This window comes from Cololabis saira, chromosome 6 (assembly GCF_033807715.1).
Source record: "Cololabis saira isolate AMF1-May2022 chromosome 6, fColSai1.1, whole genome shotgun sequence".
Lineage (NCBI taxonomy): Eukaryota > Metazoa > Chordata > Actinopteri > Beloniformes > Belonidae > Cololabis > Cololabis saira.
The window spans coordinates 6,169,976-6,188,275 of record NC_084592.1 but is presented as its reverse complement, the minus strand read 5'-3'; the positions used below and the strand labels follow the sequence as shown (position 1 = coordinate 6,188,275).

The 18,300-nt window shown below is 38.6% G+C and overlaps 1 protein-coding gene across 1 annotated transcript; it reads left to right on the top strand.

Annotated features, from left to right (window-relative positions):
- The first annotated feature begins 1,063 nt into the window (after positions 1 to 1,063).
- On the top strand, positions 1,064 to 17,768 carry il1rl1 (interleukin 1 receptor-like 1). Its single transcript, XM_061724350.1, has 13 exons — positions 1,064 to 1,123; positions 1,689 to 1,830; positions 5,661 to 5,727; positions 6,958 to 7,204; positions 7,328 to 7,511; positions 7,909 to 8,059; positions 10,733 to 10,798; positions 11,696 to 11,822; positions 11,994 to 12,142; positions 12,289 to 12,426; positions 15,105 to 15,269; positions 15,499 to 15,644; positions 17,497 to 17,768. Exons 2-13 carry the CDS (start codon positions 1,783 to 1,785, stop codon positions 17,743 to 17,745), a joined length of 1,737 nt encoding a protein of 578 aa, XP_061580334.1. The 5' UTR covers positions 1,064 to 1,123; positions 1,689 to 1,782; the 3' UTR covers positions 17,746 to 17,768.
- The last annotated feature ends 532 nt before the right edge of the window (positions 17,769 to 18,300 follow it).

Here is an 18,300-nt window from a genome sequence, read left to right as displayed (position 1 = left end):
TTAAATGATGGTGTTATAACTGTTATGAAAAGAATAAATTCTCAAAAGAGAAAGGATGTTACAATAGGGATTATTGTTAAGGTGACTGTTCACTAGGAACTATTGTTTGTGGCAGCATAGCTGTCCTAGACATGAACAAGCTGATGTGAAACATTCCTTTGGAAGGCACTGAAAATAAATCCACCACTGCATGCTTTTAAAGCAATTAGACATCTACTTGATACATTACTCTGAGAAGCACAAATAACGTCTTACATGGAACTATTAGCAGAAAGTCAATAGTTATTAATGAATACCTTCCAGTCAACCCTTTTACATGTTTGTAAGCATTGGCCTAGTGCTTACCAGTAAATCTGATTACTGATGTTTATACTGTATGATGCAATTCCACGTCATCCTTGCATCCAGTAAGATAAACAGAAACCTTCAAACAAAGACTGTTTGAAAGCATTTGGCTTTAGCAGAATAAATTCCGATAAAAAGAGATGGTGATATACAGTCCATCACGTCTCCAATGCATGAAATGAAGACAGACATATCCAGAGCACTTCCCAGCAGTACAGAAACATTTTACAATCCACCCAATAACAATAACAAGGAGCAAGACTGTCTCTAACATAATAGCAAATGCCTTGCACATACACTCTACAAAGATTAGCATTTTCCAAGGCTCGCTAAATCTTTGAACACTTCAAACACCGACCCTTTTAAACACCACAGAGTTCCAAGCAAACCAAGTGACCCCTAGACCACAGTGGGAATCTGTGATCTGGGAAGGATGTTCTGACACACTGAACAACTGGAAACGGAACAAGCATCTGAACCACTAGTTATGAGATCCATATAGCTGTATAAAAGTGTATAAACACGAAGCAATAACTGATGACAAGAAATATGTGTGTGCGTGTGGGTGTGTGTGTGTGTGTGTTCACTGGTATATTGATTTTAACTAAATGCCACATCCTCAAAAGGATAGCTATGCAAGTTTGTGTAACTTCGTTTCCTATTTGATGACTTCTCACCGAACCGTCACAGTATGCTGAGTTCATTGATACCACAGAAGAGATAAAGCCCTACGGAAGAGAGCTGCAACTACAGTAAGTAAACTCAGTCTTTCTACAAGGTAAGCTTGCATTTACTTTTAAATACTTATACAACTTATTTGTAATTTATTTATAAGTATTTATCTAAGGTTTTGATAGATATACAGTACTCCCTGTTCACTACATACTGAAGAGATAAATAATTACTTTCTATTCAAGGATTAAGGACTTGGGAGATGTTTTGAGTTATATAGTTGAAACCTGAAAATTGAGCTACTCTACTTAAAATGACTGTAATTGCAATATTTTTATGAAACCTCTTAAATTAAAGCTTAACATCTTCACTTTGATCTATTTGAAATCCTTTAAAATCCACTGTGGGGTTGTATAAAGGCAAAAATCATTAAAAAAAAAAAATCAAAAACAATTCTCTTATCATTAAACTACTTCTGGATGTAACTGTATATTACGGTATTTTTTTACCCAGTTCCATGAGGCATTGATTAACAATTGAAACCTATTTTGATGAAATAATTAGTCTTTACAACATGTAAGGTTTTGTGGAGACAAAGTGAGGCTGAGTATTTGTTCTGGGAGCTCAGACCCAGATGTTTCAGACTAATTACCTGTGGCTTTTTGTTTTAGTTCCTGGCTGGGCTCTTCACAGGACATTCTGACTCAGTGGCTCCAGTTCTTGTGGCTGAAAAGAGCCACAGACGTCAACGGAGAAAAGAAAAGGATGAAACAGGGATATATATCGAGAACTTCCCACACACAAGTTATGAAGGTCTGTAGTTTTCTTTTTTCAGTTTCTGTATTTGTTGTTAAGTTTCTTACCTTCTTTTTGTTATTTGGGCTTTGAGTGGTATTTTAGTGTTTTAATTAACTTTTTTTTTTTTAAATAATTTTCCATTTTGTATTCCAATATATTTTACGCTCTAACCGTTTCCTCGGGGCTAGATCCTGCTCACTTTAACCTGGTCACTTTGGTTTTACCCCCCTTCCTGTCCTGTTCACATGTTTTAGATTAATAATCTATTCAGTTTCATAATTGTATAGTTTTCTGTTTGGATTAGTTAACTGTCTTTGGGTCTCCTGCTTTGCAGCATATTCTGTTATTGTAAATTTGCCTGTTTCTGTCTGTTTTTCTGTAGTTCAGTTCTCTTAAACATTTCACATTTTCTTTGTCCTGATAATATGTATCTTAACTACAAACCGGGTGCCTTGGAACTATTTTATTATCCGTTCATAATTGAAATCTATATTTATAGACATTGCTGGGTTGAATACTTTGAAATTGTATTTAGTTACTAAACACTGAATACTTGCCTTAAAATGTATTTTGTAACGTATTCCGTTACTTTGTCTAATCAGAGTATTCTATTCTGAATACTTTTAGAATACTTTACATTGATTATCATTATATTTATGTATAACTATGGCGTATAGTTACAAAAATGAAGACTACAATTGTTGGAGCACCTGTTACAAACTCACTATCAATAATGAGGAACTCAAAACTCTCCTGGCAAATTCACAGGAGCAGGAACAGAGGGCATATTAATGCCAAAGTTTATTTATTTACTGGATAAGAAAAAAAGCAATAAACAATATATTCAAAATTATTTTTGTTTCTTTATTTAAACATTTTTCTATTTCTGTAATAAAGTGACAGTGCTGGAAATTGGCACTGACTTTAACATTTAAATATTTTAAAAATATTTGCTTACCCATTTACTTAGCAAGGTAAAACAAATCAAAGCTCTTCCAAAAAATAAATAAAACTAAACCCCTCAAAAAAGTGCAAGTAGATATCCAGTTTTATTGATGCTGCAAATGTTTGTCTATAAGAACAAAATTAAGAATGCAAGTGAGTCCAAAATATCACTAATGAACAGTACATTATATTATTGTATATCATTGAAACATTTTTGTATATAAAAACAAAACAAAAACATATTATTACCAATTGATTACATTTTAAGCAACTTTGATTTGCCATATTTAGGCTATGTTTTCTCCGTATTTTCTTAATAGTAACCTTAAATGGTATTTTAAAATATTCTTACTGAATAATTTGCATAAAAGTGATCATTCCCAGTGATAACAAAACTGTTTAATGTCCGTGCTCAATTATTATCTATCTACACTAAGTAGGTTGTTGTGAACTGACATTAATTTAACTTCAAATTGAAAACTTTGACAGCTACTTCAATCAAATTTACGTGAAACACGTCACAACAACAAGCCAACGCCAATTTAAATGTCTATTAGAGAGAAATTACCTCCGTGAATCAACAATACGGTAATGGCACGGTGAAAGAATGCACTAACATGTAAAACTACTCGCAACAGACACCGGTAAAAAAAAATATAAATAAATAAATTAATAACTTACTTTTGGCTGTTGAAGGCATTTTTCCCATCACTTGAGTTAGATTGACTCGGCTCTGCTGGTGTTCTGCCAATTTCTGCTACCTGCCGAAAAATCTACTTTGTGGTTCTGCGCATGCGCACAGTCGATTTTCAAAGTTTGCATCATTTCTTGCACAATGTAAAATGGATAATATGGGATGTTGAGTATTTGATCCTTCAAAATACACTACCCATGACATGAATTGCATTACACTTTGTGAACATTATACGATAAAGAGGAAGAAAAAAAACAATGATATGGCTTTATTTGATATTCATTCAGTCATTGGTCTTTATTTAAGCAGGCAGGTCATTAAGAACACATTCTTATTTACAATGACGGCCTGGCAAGCAAAAAGCACCATTTGAGGGAAAAGGAAGTGGGCTAGGGAGTAAAACACAGTACAATTGTAGCTCTACAAAGGTAGAAAACCATTAGGTAGCATTTTTTGGCAAAGCAGCAGAAATTGGCAGAACAGGGGTCTGGAGTCCAGCCTGAACACGCATGCGCATGCGCCGTGCGACCCGTTTAGGCGCAGGTGGCAGGTTATATAGAGGGTCTGCATTGACGTCACATTCCCACTGGACCAGCCCCCTTACTTGCACTGAGTGGCAAAAATGGCTGTAACTAGTGGAAAGACGGGATAATTAAAGGTGGTTGGACTTGACAGTGACCCGTACAGTTACCCCAAGAACCAGTGGTCCATGGACATTAATATTTGGTACAGTTACCAAGAACCAGTGGTCCATGGACATTAATATTTGGCCTTGAATTGAGTTTCCTGATATTTATATGTACTTAATTTCTACGCCGGGGAAATACACGAAGCAAAACTTGAAGGCTTACAAAAGTCTTGACGCTTGTTGTAGAAATCAAAGTGATGAGGACACCGAACTTTATAATTTGACCGTTTAACGTTAGCTACCCAAAAATCCTGATACAAAATGGGAACCGCAAATCCACGTTTCGCTGCCTTGAATCCAGTTGTTTCTGAGAATTGCAGCGATCCATTTGTCTCTCTTAAGCTTATTTTTCAGCAGTCTGTAAAACAATAACTCAGATTTCTTGCTAAATCTATGAGTACAGTCGATCACACAACAGCTCTTTCCCATTTTAGATGTTTTCCAGTTGCTCAAACTGAAAGTTTACGCTGCCACTCAGTCTTTCTGACACTCAGTCTTTCTGCCACTCAGTCTTTCTGACACTCAGTCTTTCTGCCACTCAGTCTTTCTGACACCCAGTCTTTCTGACACTCAGTCTTTCTGACACTCAGTCTTTCTGACACTCAGTCTTTCTGACACTCAGTCTTTCTGATACTCAGTCTTTCTGACACTCAGTCTTTCTGACACTCAGTGGGCGTAACCCGCTGTGAAGTCACATCTGTGACGTCATGCACATTCCCTCTATTACCGGGAAGTATGGGAATTATTCACGGTTGCTCTAAATATTTATTTATTATTTACCTATATTATTTATCCTTGGTGGAAAAGTAGAAATTATGAAAATATTCAAATGGTATTAAGAAAGTAACTGTATTTCAAATATCCCAATTTAAAACAGAAACTGTACCAGAATACAGTTACTCAGAAGTTGTATTCTAAATAGGTGGTACATGTATTCTGTTACTCCCCAACACTGCTTATAGATTATGCCCATGTGTATTTGTTACTTAACTCCAGAAGAGGGTCTTGTGCAGGTTGTGCCAAACAGATGATGACGCAGCAGCATAAAGTCAATAATAAATCTTCATTTTACTCTGTTTACACAATAAGTGATTCCATAATAGCCATGAATATGAGCTGTTTTCTTGGGCAGAGACAAAAAGTAGCTGACTGAAAGTGAGCTGAAAGAGATGAGAATATTTGCATGTTTCATTAGCATGCTCTCTGTGACCAACACGGAGCAGTTTGATGGCTTCTGGAGTGAAACTGTTGGCTGGTGCAAAAAGCCTCCTCTTGGCGATGTAATATAAGATGTCTTGCTTTTGTCGTTTTTATAACATGGCAGTTTGCAATGTCAGACTGATAGGGAAAAAAAGTCTCCGTCAAACATCCGGTGTGGGCGGCCTCTGATATGAATTTCATACTAACTTTTAGATGATCTTACTTCTGCAAAGACAGGTTTCTGGTAAGAGTTCAGAGTCAGTAGCTAGTGTGCTGAAAGATTTCCTTCCTTCCTGAAATATACTTTATCTCTTTCAGCCAATGGATTCCTTACTTCATTTTTTCTTCATTGTTGTGACATTATCCACATCTGAAGTGAAAGCAGGTAGAGTGCACACTGTGATGATGAATAAATGCTGCATTCATTCGTGGGTGTACAATATTTAGGTCTGACTAAACTAACACACACACCCCCACCCACATACACACACAAGACCAAGTTTAAAGACTTGCATGCTTGTTGATATTGTCAATATTACAAAAGAAAAATGTATGACATGTACAACCCTGATTCCAAAAAAGTTACTAGAATAGAATAGAATAAAATAGAATAGAATACTTTACTGTCATTATACATGGCCACAGTGAGATTAAAAGCAGCATCACCTCTACAATATAAATATAAATAATATAAAAAGGTTGCGGTGCATTTGAATAGTGAAATCAAGACCTGAGATCCGATCTACAGATAATAGCATATAATTACACATGTGGTGGAATATTGCACACATAGTCCGGGAAAAAGTATTGCACGGTAAAAACAGTGATTGCACATGAAGGCATTCACATTTTGACTATGTGTAAAAGGGAAATTTAAACAGAATGCAATCATGTGAAACTCTCATAAACCCATATTCTATACGCAATAAACAGATCATTAATGATATATCAGATGTTTAAATGTAGACATTTTGCCATTCCATGCAAAATATGGACTAATTTTAAAGTTGATGGCAGCAATACATTTCAAAAAAAGGTTGCAACAGGGTGATGTTTACCATCGTGTAGCATCCCCTCTTCATTTGACAAATGTTTGTAAATGTCTGAGAAGTTAGGAGACCGGATGCTGTGGCTTAGGAGAAGAATGTTTTCCCACTCTGATGCAGGATTCTAGCTCCTCAACCGTGCTGGTCCTTTGTGGCAGGATTTTTTGTGAAAAAAAAAAATAAAATAAATATATATAAAATATATATAAATATATATAAAATGCAGCTTTTTTACCTAAAGATTAGCTAAGCTGGATAACTTTTATTTTATCTCTAACAAGCTCATTTTTAGCCAACAAACTATCTAAGAATAGCCTATATATATATATATATATATATATATATATATATATATATATATACTAGAATATGTGAGTGTGTGTGTTGCTGCCAGCAAATTCAAGCTCATGTTTTCCATGAACTGGCAAAATGTCTCAGTTTCAACATCTGATATGTATGTGTTATTTATGTCATTTATATTGGGAATAAGTTGTGCTTATGAGATTTTCAAATCTTTCCATTTTGTTTCATGTCCATTTTCATCACTTTCTCTCTCACTCTCTTTCCAGAGATACCCGAGTCCACATGTTTTGAATCTGACTGGGAGACTTACAGGCTTATTCAAGGGGAAGCCTTTTATTATGAGCCTCTAGAGATAGAAGATCCCATGTACCCTGGTGACAATTTCACTTGGTACAAAAATGGCCCAGTGATTGAGAACATCACCACCGACGAGAAACACCGGATACATTACCATGGTGGAGGACTGTTTTTCTTCAACCTTACCATTGCTGATGCAGGCAATTACACTGGAAAGTATGAATGTTTGTCTCTCTGGCACATATTTCTGAACCATAAAAATATCTCTATGCTCTTATCTCTTAAACTCTAAAATGCATTATTTTCTGTGATTATCCGTTCACCTCCCCTGTTCTACAGGCTGATAAAACCAACAGGAGAATGTGTTAAATACCATGTAAAAATTGAAGTTTATGATGGAAAAAATCGGGACATATTGACCTATGGATCAATCACCAATTCTAACGATAACAAAATGATTCCATGTCCGAGTCCTATCAAATACATATGTGAAACCTTCGATGGAAACTTCACCTGGTACAAGGTAGGAGTGACATCTGCTGCCAGCGGCGGTGAATAACAAATGTGTTTTACCGTTTCCAATGTGGAAAGCTGTTAATATGATTTTTAAAAGAAATTAATAAAACTGAAGGCAGGATCAAAGCTTGGTTGTTGCCACTGTTGCCTCCCAGCAAAAAGGTCCTTCTTTTGCTTCATTTTCAACTTTTACAAGCTTTATTTGATAAAGAATAGCATGTCACATTTATCTAAAAACAAAAAAAAGTCTTAAACAAAACAAACATAGACGTTAGCATTTTTTGTTTTGAACTATTTTTATAATGTAATGACATAATTCTAAGGAAACACTCAAAAATACCTTTATTTATTTGTTAGCGTTCCCGCCTCTCCCCTCCTGACATTTCTGCCCCTTCCTGCTGCAGGATGACAGTCTTCTTCCAGGAGAACATGAAGAGGACCTGTGGGTGAAACAAGCCACTAAATATCACGAGGGCATATACACCTGCATCTGTACCTGGACTCACAATGACAGGGTCTACAGCTCGTCCGGCTCCAGGAGACTAGTGGCTCTTGGTGAGCAAGCATCTTAAAGGGGACCTATTATGACATTTAATGTCTATTTTAAACAGGCCTTGAATGTCTTAAAGACAAACTTTTGATTGTTTTTTCTATATAAATTAGAAATTCAGCCTCTGAGCCATGTCTTTATCTTTACCGTTTCTAACCCCATTCTCTATGCGGGATTCTGAGTGGGCGGGGCTATGATAATGAGGCTCTGTGCTGATTGGCTGCCTGAATTATGCGATACACCGCTATGAAAAAATGGTGGAAGCTCCGGCCGGCGGAGTTAAGCCTGAATTATGGTTCTGCATTAAATCCACGCAGACCCTACGCCGTAGGCTCTGGATTGGTGTAACCATAAATCAGCGTGTCTGCATGCGATGCGAGTGAGCGTCAGCAACAAAATCAATTCCATTGCTTTATTTTCTATTGGACTGTCCTAACTGGACGCGGCGCTGTTTTGCTGAACATTTGTCGGATGCCCTGCTTCTATTTTCTTCCTGTCGCTCGCGTTGAAAGCCGGTTGAAAGCGCTGTAGGAAACAGTCATGATGAGGAACGGCTGATCCAGTTAGTTGAAATGAGAAGTTATCTCTATGATTCCTCCTCATTTCACTACAAAAATGCTCATGCAGTTACACGGTTTTATAGTTGTGGGCGTGGTTTGCATTTTGGTTACGTAACAAAAATGCGCAGAATCTGAACGGCTCGTAGATCCACATCACACTGGACGGCTCATCCGGGCGGCTGTACAGACACTGCAGAATTTGGTTGCTTGCCTCCTTCTCTGAGTTGTCAGGCTGAGGGGAGACCACTTTATATATGTTAAAGCAAGAAAAAAACTGTTTTTCATAATAGGTCCCCTTTAAGGCTTTTGAAAGCATTTGATAACTTCTGTGATCCATCCATCTGTTATCTATTCCCACTTTAATCATACTCTGGCTGCTGGAGCGTATCCCAGCAGTCTTTGGGCAGAACGCAGGGGTACGCCCCGGACAAGATGCCAGTCCATGTCAGAACTAAGTGCTATAATAATGAGGAAAAAAAGGAAAAACAACGAGGACAACATGCTGCTTTGTGGATGTTCATGTCACTAATGAGACCATGATTAGTGAACATCGAACAGCTTCTCTTTGATGGTCAGAGAAATGCTGAAAATCACAGAGAACTGTGGTAGAAATGAGCATGTTCTTCCAGCAGCTGTTTGTGGCCTGTGTGGATGTCCTGGAGCCTCATTTATAAAAGAGTGTGTAGGATTCATACTAAAAGTGCACGTAAACCCAAAAGCCGAAAATGGCGGGCGCAAAAAAAAAATCTGGATTTATAAAACCCTGTGCACGCACACTTGCACGCAATGTTCGCTTTATAAATCACAGTCCAGCTGGAAGGTTGTGCAGGTGAATTCGCCTCATATCCCGCCCTCTACACACCCACTTCATACCATAAATGGGCAATGCAAAGTAGTATTTGCATATAAATGAGCCTGCTGAGCATGCGCAGCGGCTTCCTGCAGCCTGTTTCTGCTGCACGTCAGGATGAATGAGACGTGTCGAGCCACCGTGCCACTGAATTTCACAGAGACTGAGATCGAGATGTTGTGGATGAGGTGGAGGACAGGAAAACCACATTATTTGGTGGTCACAGTAAAAGTAGAAAAAGTATAAATAGTATGAGATAAAGCGATTGAGTGGCACGTCGTTGCTGCGCTAAATGCTGTGAGGCGCAAGGGCGCAATTTCCTCTGGGGGGACATGCTCCCCCACCCCCACACTTTTCAAAATCATGTTTTTGTCCCCCCCACTTTTTACAGTTTAAAAACTAACGGTAGGCTCAGCCTGTAATTGCAAATCATCAAGACACCCTGTGCGAAGGCGATGCGAAAACGGCCCGGCAGCCCCGCTCCCCCTCCTCCCCTCTCCCCTCAGTGCTGCTCAGGCTGATTTATGGTTCCGCGTTAAATCGACGCGTAACCTACAGCGTAACCCTACGGCGTAGGCTCTGCGTCGTTTTAATGCGGAACCATAATTTAGGTTTACGCGCACGCGTAAAGGTTTCACGCGCGCGTAAGACTCATTATATATATAAAAAAATCTGAGTCCCTTTAGGGGCTCCGTGGAGTGGCCCGGCACTCATTTGTTCTGTCCTCAGTCACTCTACGGTTGTCGCGGTGGAGAAGAGGATGTTCCCGGCGTGTCCTCCACTGCGGCTGCAGCAGCACCAGAGTCCTGACTGACGCTGAGCTTCACACACAGAGGGAAACGATCAGCGCTATTATATTATAAGTCTGATATGTGATGACATTAAGAGTATGACATGAATCTGGCTTCATTTCACCACCTCACCGCCTGCGTCGCCAGTTCCCCATATCTTAAGTAAGTTCCTACACGAGGGTCAGGGTTGGCGTAGAGATACACACATTTTTCGGTTAGTTTTTTCTTTTTAAATCACAACCTTTGCGTAGAAGGTGGCTTGCGCATCTTTCAAGCCCTGTTTTGTGCGCAAGCAAGCTTTATAAATGAGGCCCCTGCTCATTTGTAGATCCTGTAACCTCTGCTGCTGTTTCCTCTAACTCATCTCTCAGTCTTTGTCCACTTCTGATGCTGATTTATTTATTTGGGTAGCATCGGAATATACATGTACGGTATATAACTGTTCTTCTTTTTTTTTTTTGCTTTCTTTTCCCGCAGAGAAAGTTAATCACCGTGATGTTAAAATCCTCTCCCCAGTCGATAAGGAACAATTTGCTGAACAAGGTGATAAAACATGATTCAGTTAAATTCTTTACTCACTCTCAGTCATTTTAGATATGAATCACTTACTAGAATATCTATGATTTGTCAAAGCTTGGCGTTGTTTTTAAACGACAGTGCTCTGTAAAAGTTTTAGTTACCTCTTGTCTTATTGTTTCATCAAATATCCATATTAATTTTACAGGCTCTTTAAGATATAAGCAGACAATGCAGGAACCTGGCTTTCTTAAACCTACGGAATGAAAACCTGCGTTTCCAAAGGCCAAAACACTTTAATGACTGTACAATGAATCTATTAAAGTGTCGAATCTCATGCAGTTTTGGTTTGAACTGCTTGTCTTGTAAAGCACAAGACACATCTTTTTTTTGGGAATTACAATTCAGTCCTCTGCCGTAGGCATTTGTTGTAATGGATTCTTGGCTTTATTTCAATGCTGCCGAGTTTAAATTGTTTCCAATATATTTGTTGTGGAAAAATGGATTAACACCTCTGTATTATATGTTTAAACTACTGGGTGACTATCTGGACTGAAACTGAGTGCATTCAATTATCATGAATAAAGACTTTAGAGATGATCCGAGTTTCAGTATTTAATAAATCAGTTGCACGCAAGTGGGTCAAAACGTACAGCAGATGTCTCGATGCAGGAATGACTGAGCAGGGGATACATAGTAATTTTGAACACCACAAAATGATGACTAAACACTAAGATTCTCATAAACAGGCCATTGTCACACCAGAGCTAATCTTTCAGGAACCAAATAGGAGTCTGCACACTCAGGCCACGGCTAATATTTCCATCGCAACTGTTTGTTGTGACTTAAACAAAGCATGTTGGAATCTGAAATGTGAAGGTAAGTACACACTGTAAAAGTTTAATGTCCTCTCCTGTCTTTCAGGCTGTGGCGTCAAGCTGAACTGCTCCGTTTTCTGCGGGACAAATGTGAAAAACAACTGTAAGGCCGAGTGGCAGATTCCTGGAAAAGAGTTGAGCCAGATGAAAGGATATAATCAAATACAGAAAATGTGAGTCAGTCAAGCTTAATGACCTCCCAATGTTAACAATGAAAAGACAGAGCATAAACAGTGTAATTACAATTTAGGATTTAACTGTCTTCCTGTCAAATTCAATAAATTCCTACATTTTCTTGAAACCAACTGTAATTTTTCAACAAACTTTCCCATGCTCTTTGTTAGAGTGATGAAGGAGCCTTCAAAGGAAACCATCTCCAACGCAATCCTGACCATTGACAAAGTATCCGCCCAGGACTTCCAGCATCAGTTTGTATGTGTCGGTGTGGGCTTTTACACCAAAAATAACTTCACTCTAACTCTCAAACCAAGAGGTCAGTTACTGCATCATTCCTGCATGGATCATTGAGTGATTTCCACGTGTACAGCTTCACTTACTGTATGCACTTGGCTTGTGAAGTTTTACAATGCATGTTGACAGCTTCTTCTTTTAAATGTTACTTTTGCATGTGTTAACCAGAGTCAGCCATTCCACTGATCGTAGGAGGAGTGTGTGTGGTGTTGATCTCCGTATTAGCTGCTCTGCTAATAAAAAGTTTTGCCATCGACATTGCTCTCTTCTTCAGACCGTTGTTCCCTCTTGGCAGCCATGATAAAGGTGAAGAAGGACGGATTCTCCTTTTGAACTGAACATTATCAACACGTGCAGTGTATTTTGGGTCCAGTGATAACTAGAACGATACAAACAAAGATGCTTTAGAAAGACAAACTTCTTCCTGTTGTTTAACTGTATTGAAATTGTAAAGGCCACCAGTGTAAAAAATAGTGTATCTCCCAAGGCAGCAACAAGTTGGTGGTAGCAACCATAGACTTAAAGGTATAGTCAGTAATGTTGGAGAGCTAGCAAGATTTGAAAGTGGCACCTCCTCTAAGCTCCGCCCCCTCCTCCCCCTCCCGTCAGCGCTCCGTCCAAAGCCACGCCCCCACAAACTTTGGGGAACGCGCATTTGCAGGAGTCGAGTTTTCCAGGACATTTTGGACAGCACATTCTCAACAAAACTACCCCATGTCTCATTCACCTGTAAGCGAGGCCGGTTTTAAGGGCGGCAGGGGTGGGCTGTGCCCACCCAAACGTGCGTCCTGCCCACCCAATCAAAGTTATGGGGATCCTTTATTTTTTTATAATTGTATTTTTTTATAAATATAAAAAAATATCACAGAATATCTGTGTGAATGGTGAGAATGGAATGGTGCGCGTCGCCGCGTACCCTACGGCGTAGCCGTGGCAACAGAGCCTGCACGGCAGCGCAGCACACCGCCACCCGCACCGGCGCTCTCCGCCCTCGCCGGGATGGAGACGCCTCCACCCCCACGGACCCCCATACTGGGTAGGGGGTATTTTTGGCTGCGTTTTCTCGTTTTCTGCGCCATTCTTCGGCAAACGTGACTCGAGTGTGTGAAGTTTTCCAGCAAGATTTTCAACGTGACGAGTGCGCGCATGGGACAGAGGGGGGCGTGGGCGGGACTTAAAATGAAGGCATCTGATTCGTTCTTTCCCCCCTGCCAATCCTCTGGTCCTCTGACCAATCCGTTTCATTCGGTGCGCAAAAAACAGATTGGTCAGAGTTTTTACAGGATTAAAGCTGTCAGAGAGGTCGGATTTTTTTCTTTCCTTTTTCTGAACACATTATTCACCTGCTACTCTCAGGATGGAAGGACCATTTCACCCAGTATAACAATAAATGTTTTTGAATACGATTACAGACTATACCTTTAAGCTTTCTGGTGAGTGCTTTTGAGCTTCTTCCTCGTCTGCCTGGCGCCGTGTTGCAGATGGGCAGAACGACCAGGACAGCCTCCTGGAACACACCCACTTTATTTTAGTCAGCCAACCCAGATTGGTTTGGCCGGCTTGCACTGTTGCCAGATTGGGCTGGTTTCCACCCAATTGGGCTTCATTTCAACATGTTGGGCTAGAAAAAACAGAATTGGGCGTGTTGGTCAAATTTGGGATTGTTTTTACAACTTTTTCCAGGTTTTTGGAAATATTCTGGATAAAGTATTAAAACATAGTTGCTGTATAATAGCAAAAAAATTGCAATACCACACATTTCAATAAACTGCAGTGCACTCATATTATCTAATTTATTTTCAAATGAGGAAGAATCTTATTGAGGACCACAACTGACATAATTAAGAATTAAAGTAGAAATATATATATACAGGACTGTCTCAGAAAATTTGAATATTGTGACTGAGTTTTCTTAAGCTGTAAGCCATAATCAGCAATATTAAAATAATAAAAGGCTTGCAATATTTCAGTTGATTTGTAATGAATCCAGAATGTATGACATTTTTGTTTTTTTTTAATTGCATTACAGAAAATAAAGAACTTTATCACAATAATCTAATTTTCTGAGACAATCCTGTGTGTGTGTGTGTGTGTGTGTGTGTGTGTGTGTGTGTGTGTGTGTGTGTGTGTGTGTGTGTGCGTACATATCAAAAAAATATAAATATATATACTGTATATTGTTTTGCCTTTTCGTCATGTGCATATTCGTCAAGAAAAATTAGATATTTAGTTTTTCCTTTTCATTATACATGCATTCCTTTTTTTTCACATTCCCTCGTCTCTTCTTTTTACTTTACGTTATGCATTTCTGCCTCATTATGCATCTGAAGGTTGGCTGCCCTTCCTGGTGTAGCTCCTCTTCTATTGGTCCATAAATGGGAAGAAGCAGGAGTGGGCCAAAATCAAGACACCCCCCCAAATTCCCTTTTGGAGTGACAACTATTCTGACCTTTGTGTTGGCTTCAACCCAGATCAAAACTTGGTATCAATGTTGGACGAATCTGGTCCTCTATGTCCATTCCTGCATGTTTTTAGTTGTTTCCCTGCTTCAACACATCTGACTCAAATCAATGGATAATCATTGGCTTGTCATCAAGATCTGCACGTCTGTTTTTAACACTGTTGTTTCAGGGAAACATTTAAAACCTGCAGGACAGCAGCCCTCAAGGACCATGATTGAACACCTGAGCCATAGTTGGTATGAGTTGTAAAGAGCTGTACTTCCTTGCAATGAGCAGCAGGGGGCGTGCTCTGCAAACGTTTTCAAAATAACAACCAAAATAGATACATAAACAGAAAATGATGCTACACACAAAAAGAGTGCAAACGCAAACCAAAACTAAAACCTAAAAAACAGAACAAAGCAAAATGTAAACCCATCAATCAAAACCCTGAGATCAAATTTATTTATTTATCTTAAAAGAAATTTTTAAATAAAAAAGATAAGCCCTCAAAGGCAGACTAGATATGTGTTTGTGTTCCAGATGAGAAGCTGTACGACGCGTTTGTGGTCTACCAGACGCAGAACCTGGACAAAGCCACTGAGGACAAACTCTTGTCTTTCGTTGCAAAGACTTTACCCTCGGTCCTTGAAGATAAGTGTGGATACCGACTCTTCATCCAGGGGAGAGACGACATACCGGGGGAAGGTCGGCAGCACAATCCTCAACTTCATCTTAAAATAACACATCTGGGTTATTGTTGAGAAACTTCCTCTTTTAATTTGGAAGATGTCTCGTGTAGGAATTAAGTCTTGAAATTCTTCCTTTTATTGTATTGCTTTTTGAGGTATGATACTTCTAGGATATGTTTTATAATGCATGTAAACAGCCATTATTAAGGTAAAAAGCAAAGGGAAACCAGTTTTTTCCCCAACAGATCATGTGGAGCTGGTGGAGAGATGCATGAACCAGAGCAGGAGGCTGATGGTCATCCTCCCCCCAGGCTCAGCATCAGGACCGGAACTTCCAGACAAACATCCTGCCTGGCCTTCAACCTCAGCTATTGGAGGGTTTGACTGGCAGGTAAGATGGAGAATCTACACAATCTACACATATACAAAAGTAGTAACACAGTCATCTGGTGTGTTCTGCTGGGGCCCAAATCATACTTTCACTAAATGTACTCGATTTACCTGGAAAAGAGCAGTGCTTTGGGTAATTGATCATTCATCTGAAATGTTAAAATGACTGGGAATAAAGTAAACAGCAACCGAAAGAAAACAGTAATCATTTATTTAAGTAAACAGCAGTTGACACTTTCCCAAAGTAATTATATAGTTGGGTTATACAGTTTGTTTGCTAGTTTTTTTCCTGTTTTTGCATTTTAATTTTCTTTGCCACCTAAACTTTTCGGTTCACGGAGCTCCCTCCATAATTTTATATACATATATATATTTCTAGAGTGGGAACTAAAACAAAAAGATGTCACAAGGAAATTACACCTTCGGATGAAACCTAACTGCTAAACTTTTGCTGCTTTGCTGCTAAACTTTATTTATAATAATGCATTTTGACTTTTTTTGTAACCTGTGAAAAATATTGACTTTTAGGAGCAGAATCTTGTAAACGTGGTAGGAAATGATTGGTGATAACTGATTTGAACATAATAGAGTTAGAGTTCAGAACGCATTTATGGAACAACAAAATCATTTATGTTTAGAAACTTCCAAATGTGAAAAGAAAAGGATCTGTTACACGAAGCTTCCAGAGACTAACCTCACTAAATGTGACCTCTTATAAGTGAGTAAAAACATTCCTGGTCCTGGACTTGACTGTGGTGACTATTCTACTTTCATTTATTATTATGGCAAGTGACTATTTAAAAAAGGATAACTTGGAGACAGCAATTACATTTTCACTGTTGTATGAGTTTATTTATCTTTACGTTAGCACCCCGTATTTCTGTCCGGGCAATTATCTCTGTGCCTTTTAATTACCCCTCAAGTTTTTTTTAAAATGAAATGAGCACCCAAAAACACTTTGTGGCAAAAAAGAGAGAAAGCTTAGCATTTTTTAACTGTTACACTTCTCTTTAAAGGCACAAAGGGTCTGGGACAGGGGACTAAAAGCACAGGAAGACATTTCCTGACAATAATTAAATATTGTCTTCACTGAAAGTTCAACATGAGAAAACCTTTTGTGTTGCTTTACAACACAACACATGGTAACGCTTTACAGAACAAAAAGATTTACTCCAGAAAAAATGTTCACCTTTTTTTTTAGTTAGCTAAAATGTGTTTTTTCTAACTGTGAGGAAATAATAAAGTGCTAATTCTCATACAGGTAATTGATCTATTCACATGGATGGGATTTTCTTTTCTTTTTTCTTTTTTTTTTATATTTTTATTAGGGGGTAAGGCACAGTAGAACAGGAATAAAAAAAAAGATATACAGTGTACCTCCTAGGATGTTTTTTTTTTATTCAAGAACAGAACAAACATTCAACGAAAATAATGACAAATAAATGAAAATTATTTTAAGTAATATTTAAGTATTAAGTAGCTACACAGTATAAATTAAAAAAATAGATGCATAAAAAGGGGAGAAAAAAAAGAAAGCAAAAAAACCCAAAGCAAAAAAAAAAAAAACCCAAAAACAAAGGAAAAGTAGATAAAAAGGAGGAAGAAAGAGAGGAATGAGAGAAGAGAGGGAGGGGGGATCCGTCAATCAGGAGGCAGGGACTGGAGAGAGTGGAAGAATGTAAGAAAGGGAAACCACTTATTATAAAATTTGTTACAGCTACCCTTGGGCTTTTCTTTTCTAAAGATGAAGTACTAAGTACATTTAAAACCCAGTATTGGGTGTTAATCTGTACTCATTTGTCCCCACGGCGCTGTTCCATGACAATATTAGCTTCCTTGTGATGGTTTTCCAGGTTGGGCTCCACCAGGCGCTGGTCCAGAGAGAGATGAGCGTGATCCTGATCCAGCTGGGGGACCCGGGGCCCCAGGGCTACAGCCACCTCCCGCTCAGCCTGCAGCACCTGATCCAGGAGAGCGCCCCCATCAGGGGGCCAAGCCAACCACGGGTTCAGGAGTGCGGAAAGTCACGGTTCTGGAAGAGAGTCCGATACCTGATGCCTGTAAAACCTGCCAAGAAATGTGACTTTTCTTCTATCTTATGAAAATGTGACATATCGGTAGTAGAATAGATACACTGTAGATAGATAGTTCTTTATTGTCATTATAACTTATGTACAACAAAATTAAAAGTGCTCTCCAGTCAGCGCATCATATACTGTATAAAAAATAAAATAACTGAAAAATAATCCAATAAAATGTAATTTAAAATATAAACAAATAAAATAAATATATATATATATCTCTAGACACATTCACCCTTCCACATCAACACACGGATCCCACAAGAACCTTCATCAGCATACAATCATTTTTGTTATTGTTATTGCACATTAGCTTCTGTTTTTGTTAAGGGTGGTTATTGCTGTTGGATAAAAGCTGTGTTTGAGTCTGTTTGTCCTCGTTTTAAATAAAATAAAAGCATGCACTAGTCCTCAAGAACATTTCAGGGATCTTTTTACTTTTTCCATCAAACTATTCTGTTTGTATCTCACTCCATCACAATCGTCCTTCAATCCAGGATGATTAAAAGAGTAAATGTATGTTTCTATGGATACAAAGGAAAGGTTAAACATAATGTAATCACAAGTAAAGCACAA

Bases quoted from the DNA above. Each gene is read 5' to 3' on its own strand.
- il1rl1 (XM_061724350.1), top strand. From the start codon at position 1,783: ATGAAACAGGGATATATATCGAGAACTTCCCACACACAAGTTATGAAG. The intron at 1,831-5,660 runs GTCTGTAGTTTT...TATCTCTTTCAG, and splicing joins CCCACACACAAGTTATGAAG to CCAATGGATTCCTTACTTCA. The intron at 12,427-15,104 runs GTGAAGAAGGAC...TTTGTGTTCCAG, and splicing joins TCTTGGCAGCCATGATAAAG to ATGAGAAGCTGTACGACGCG.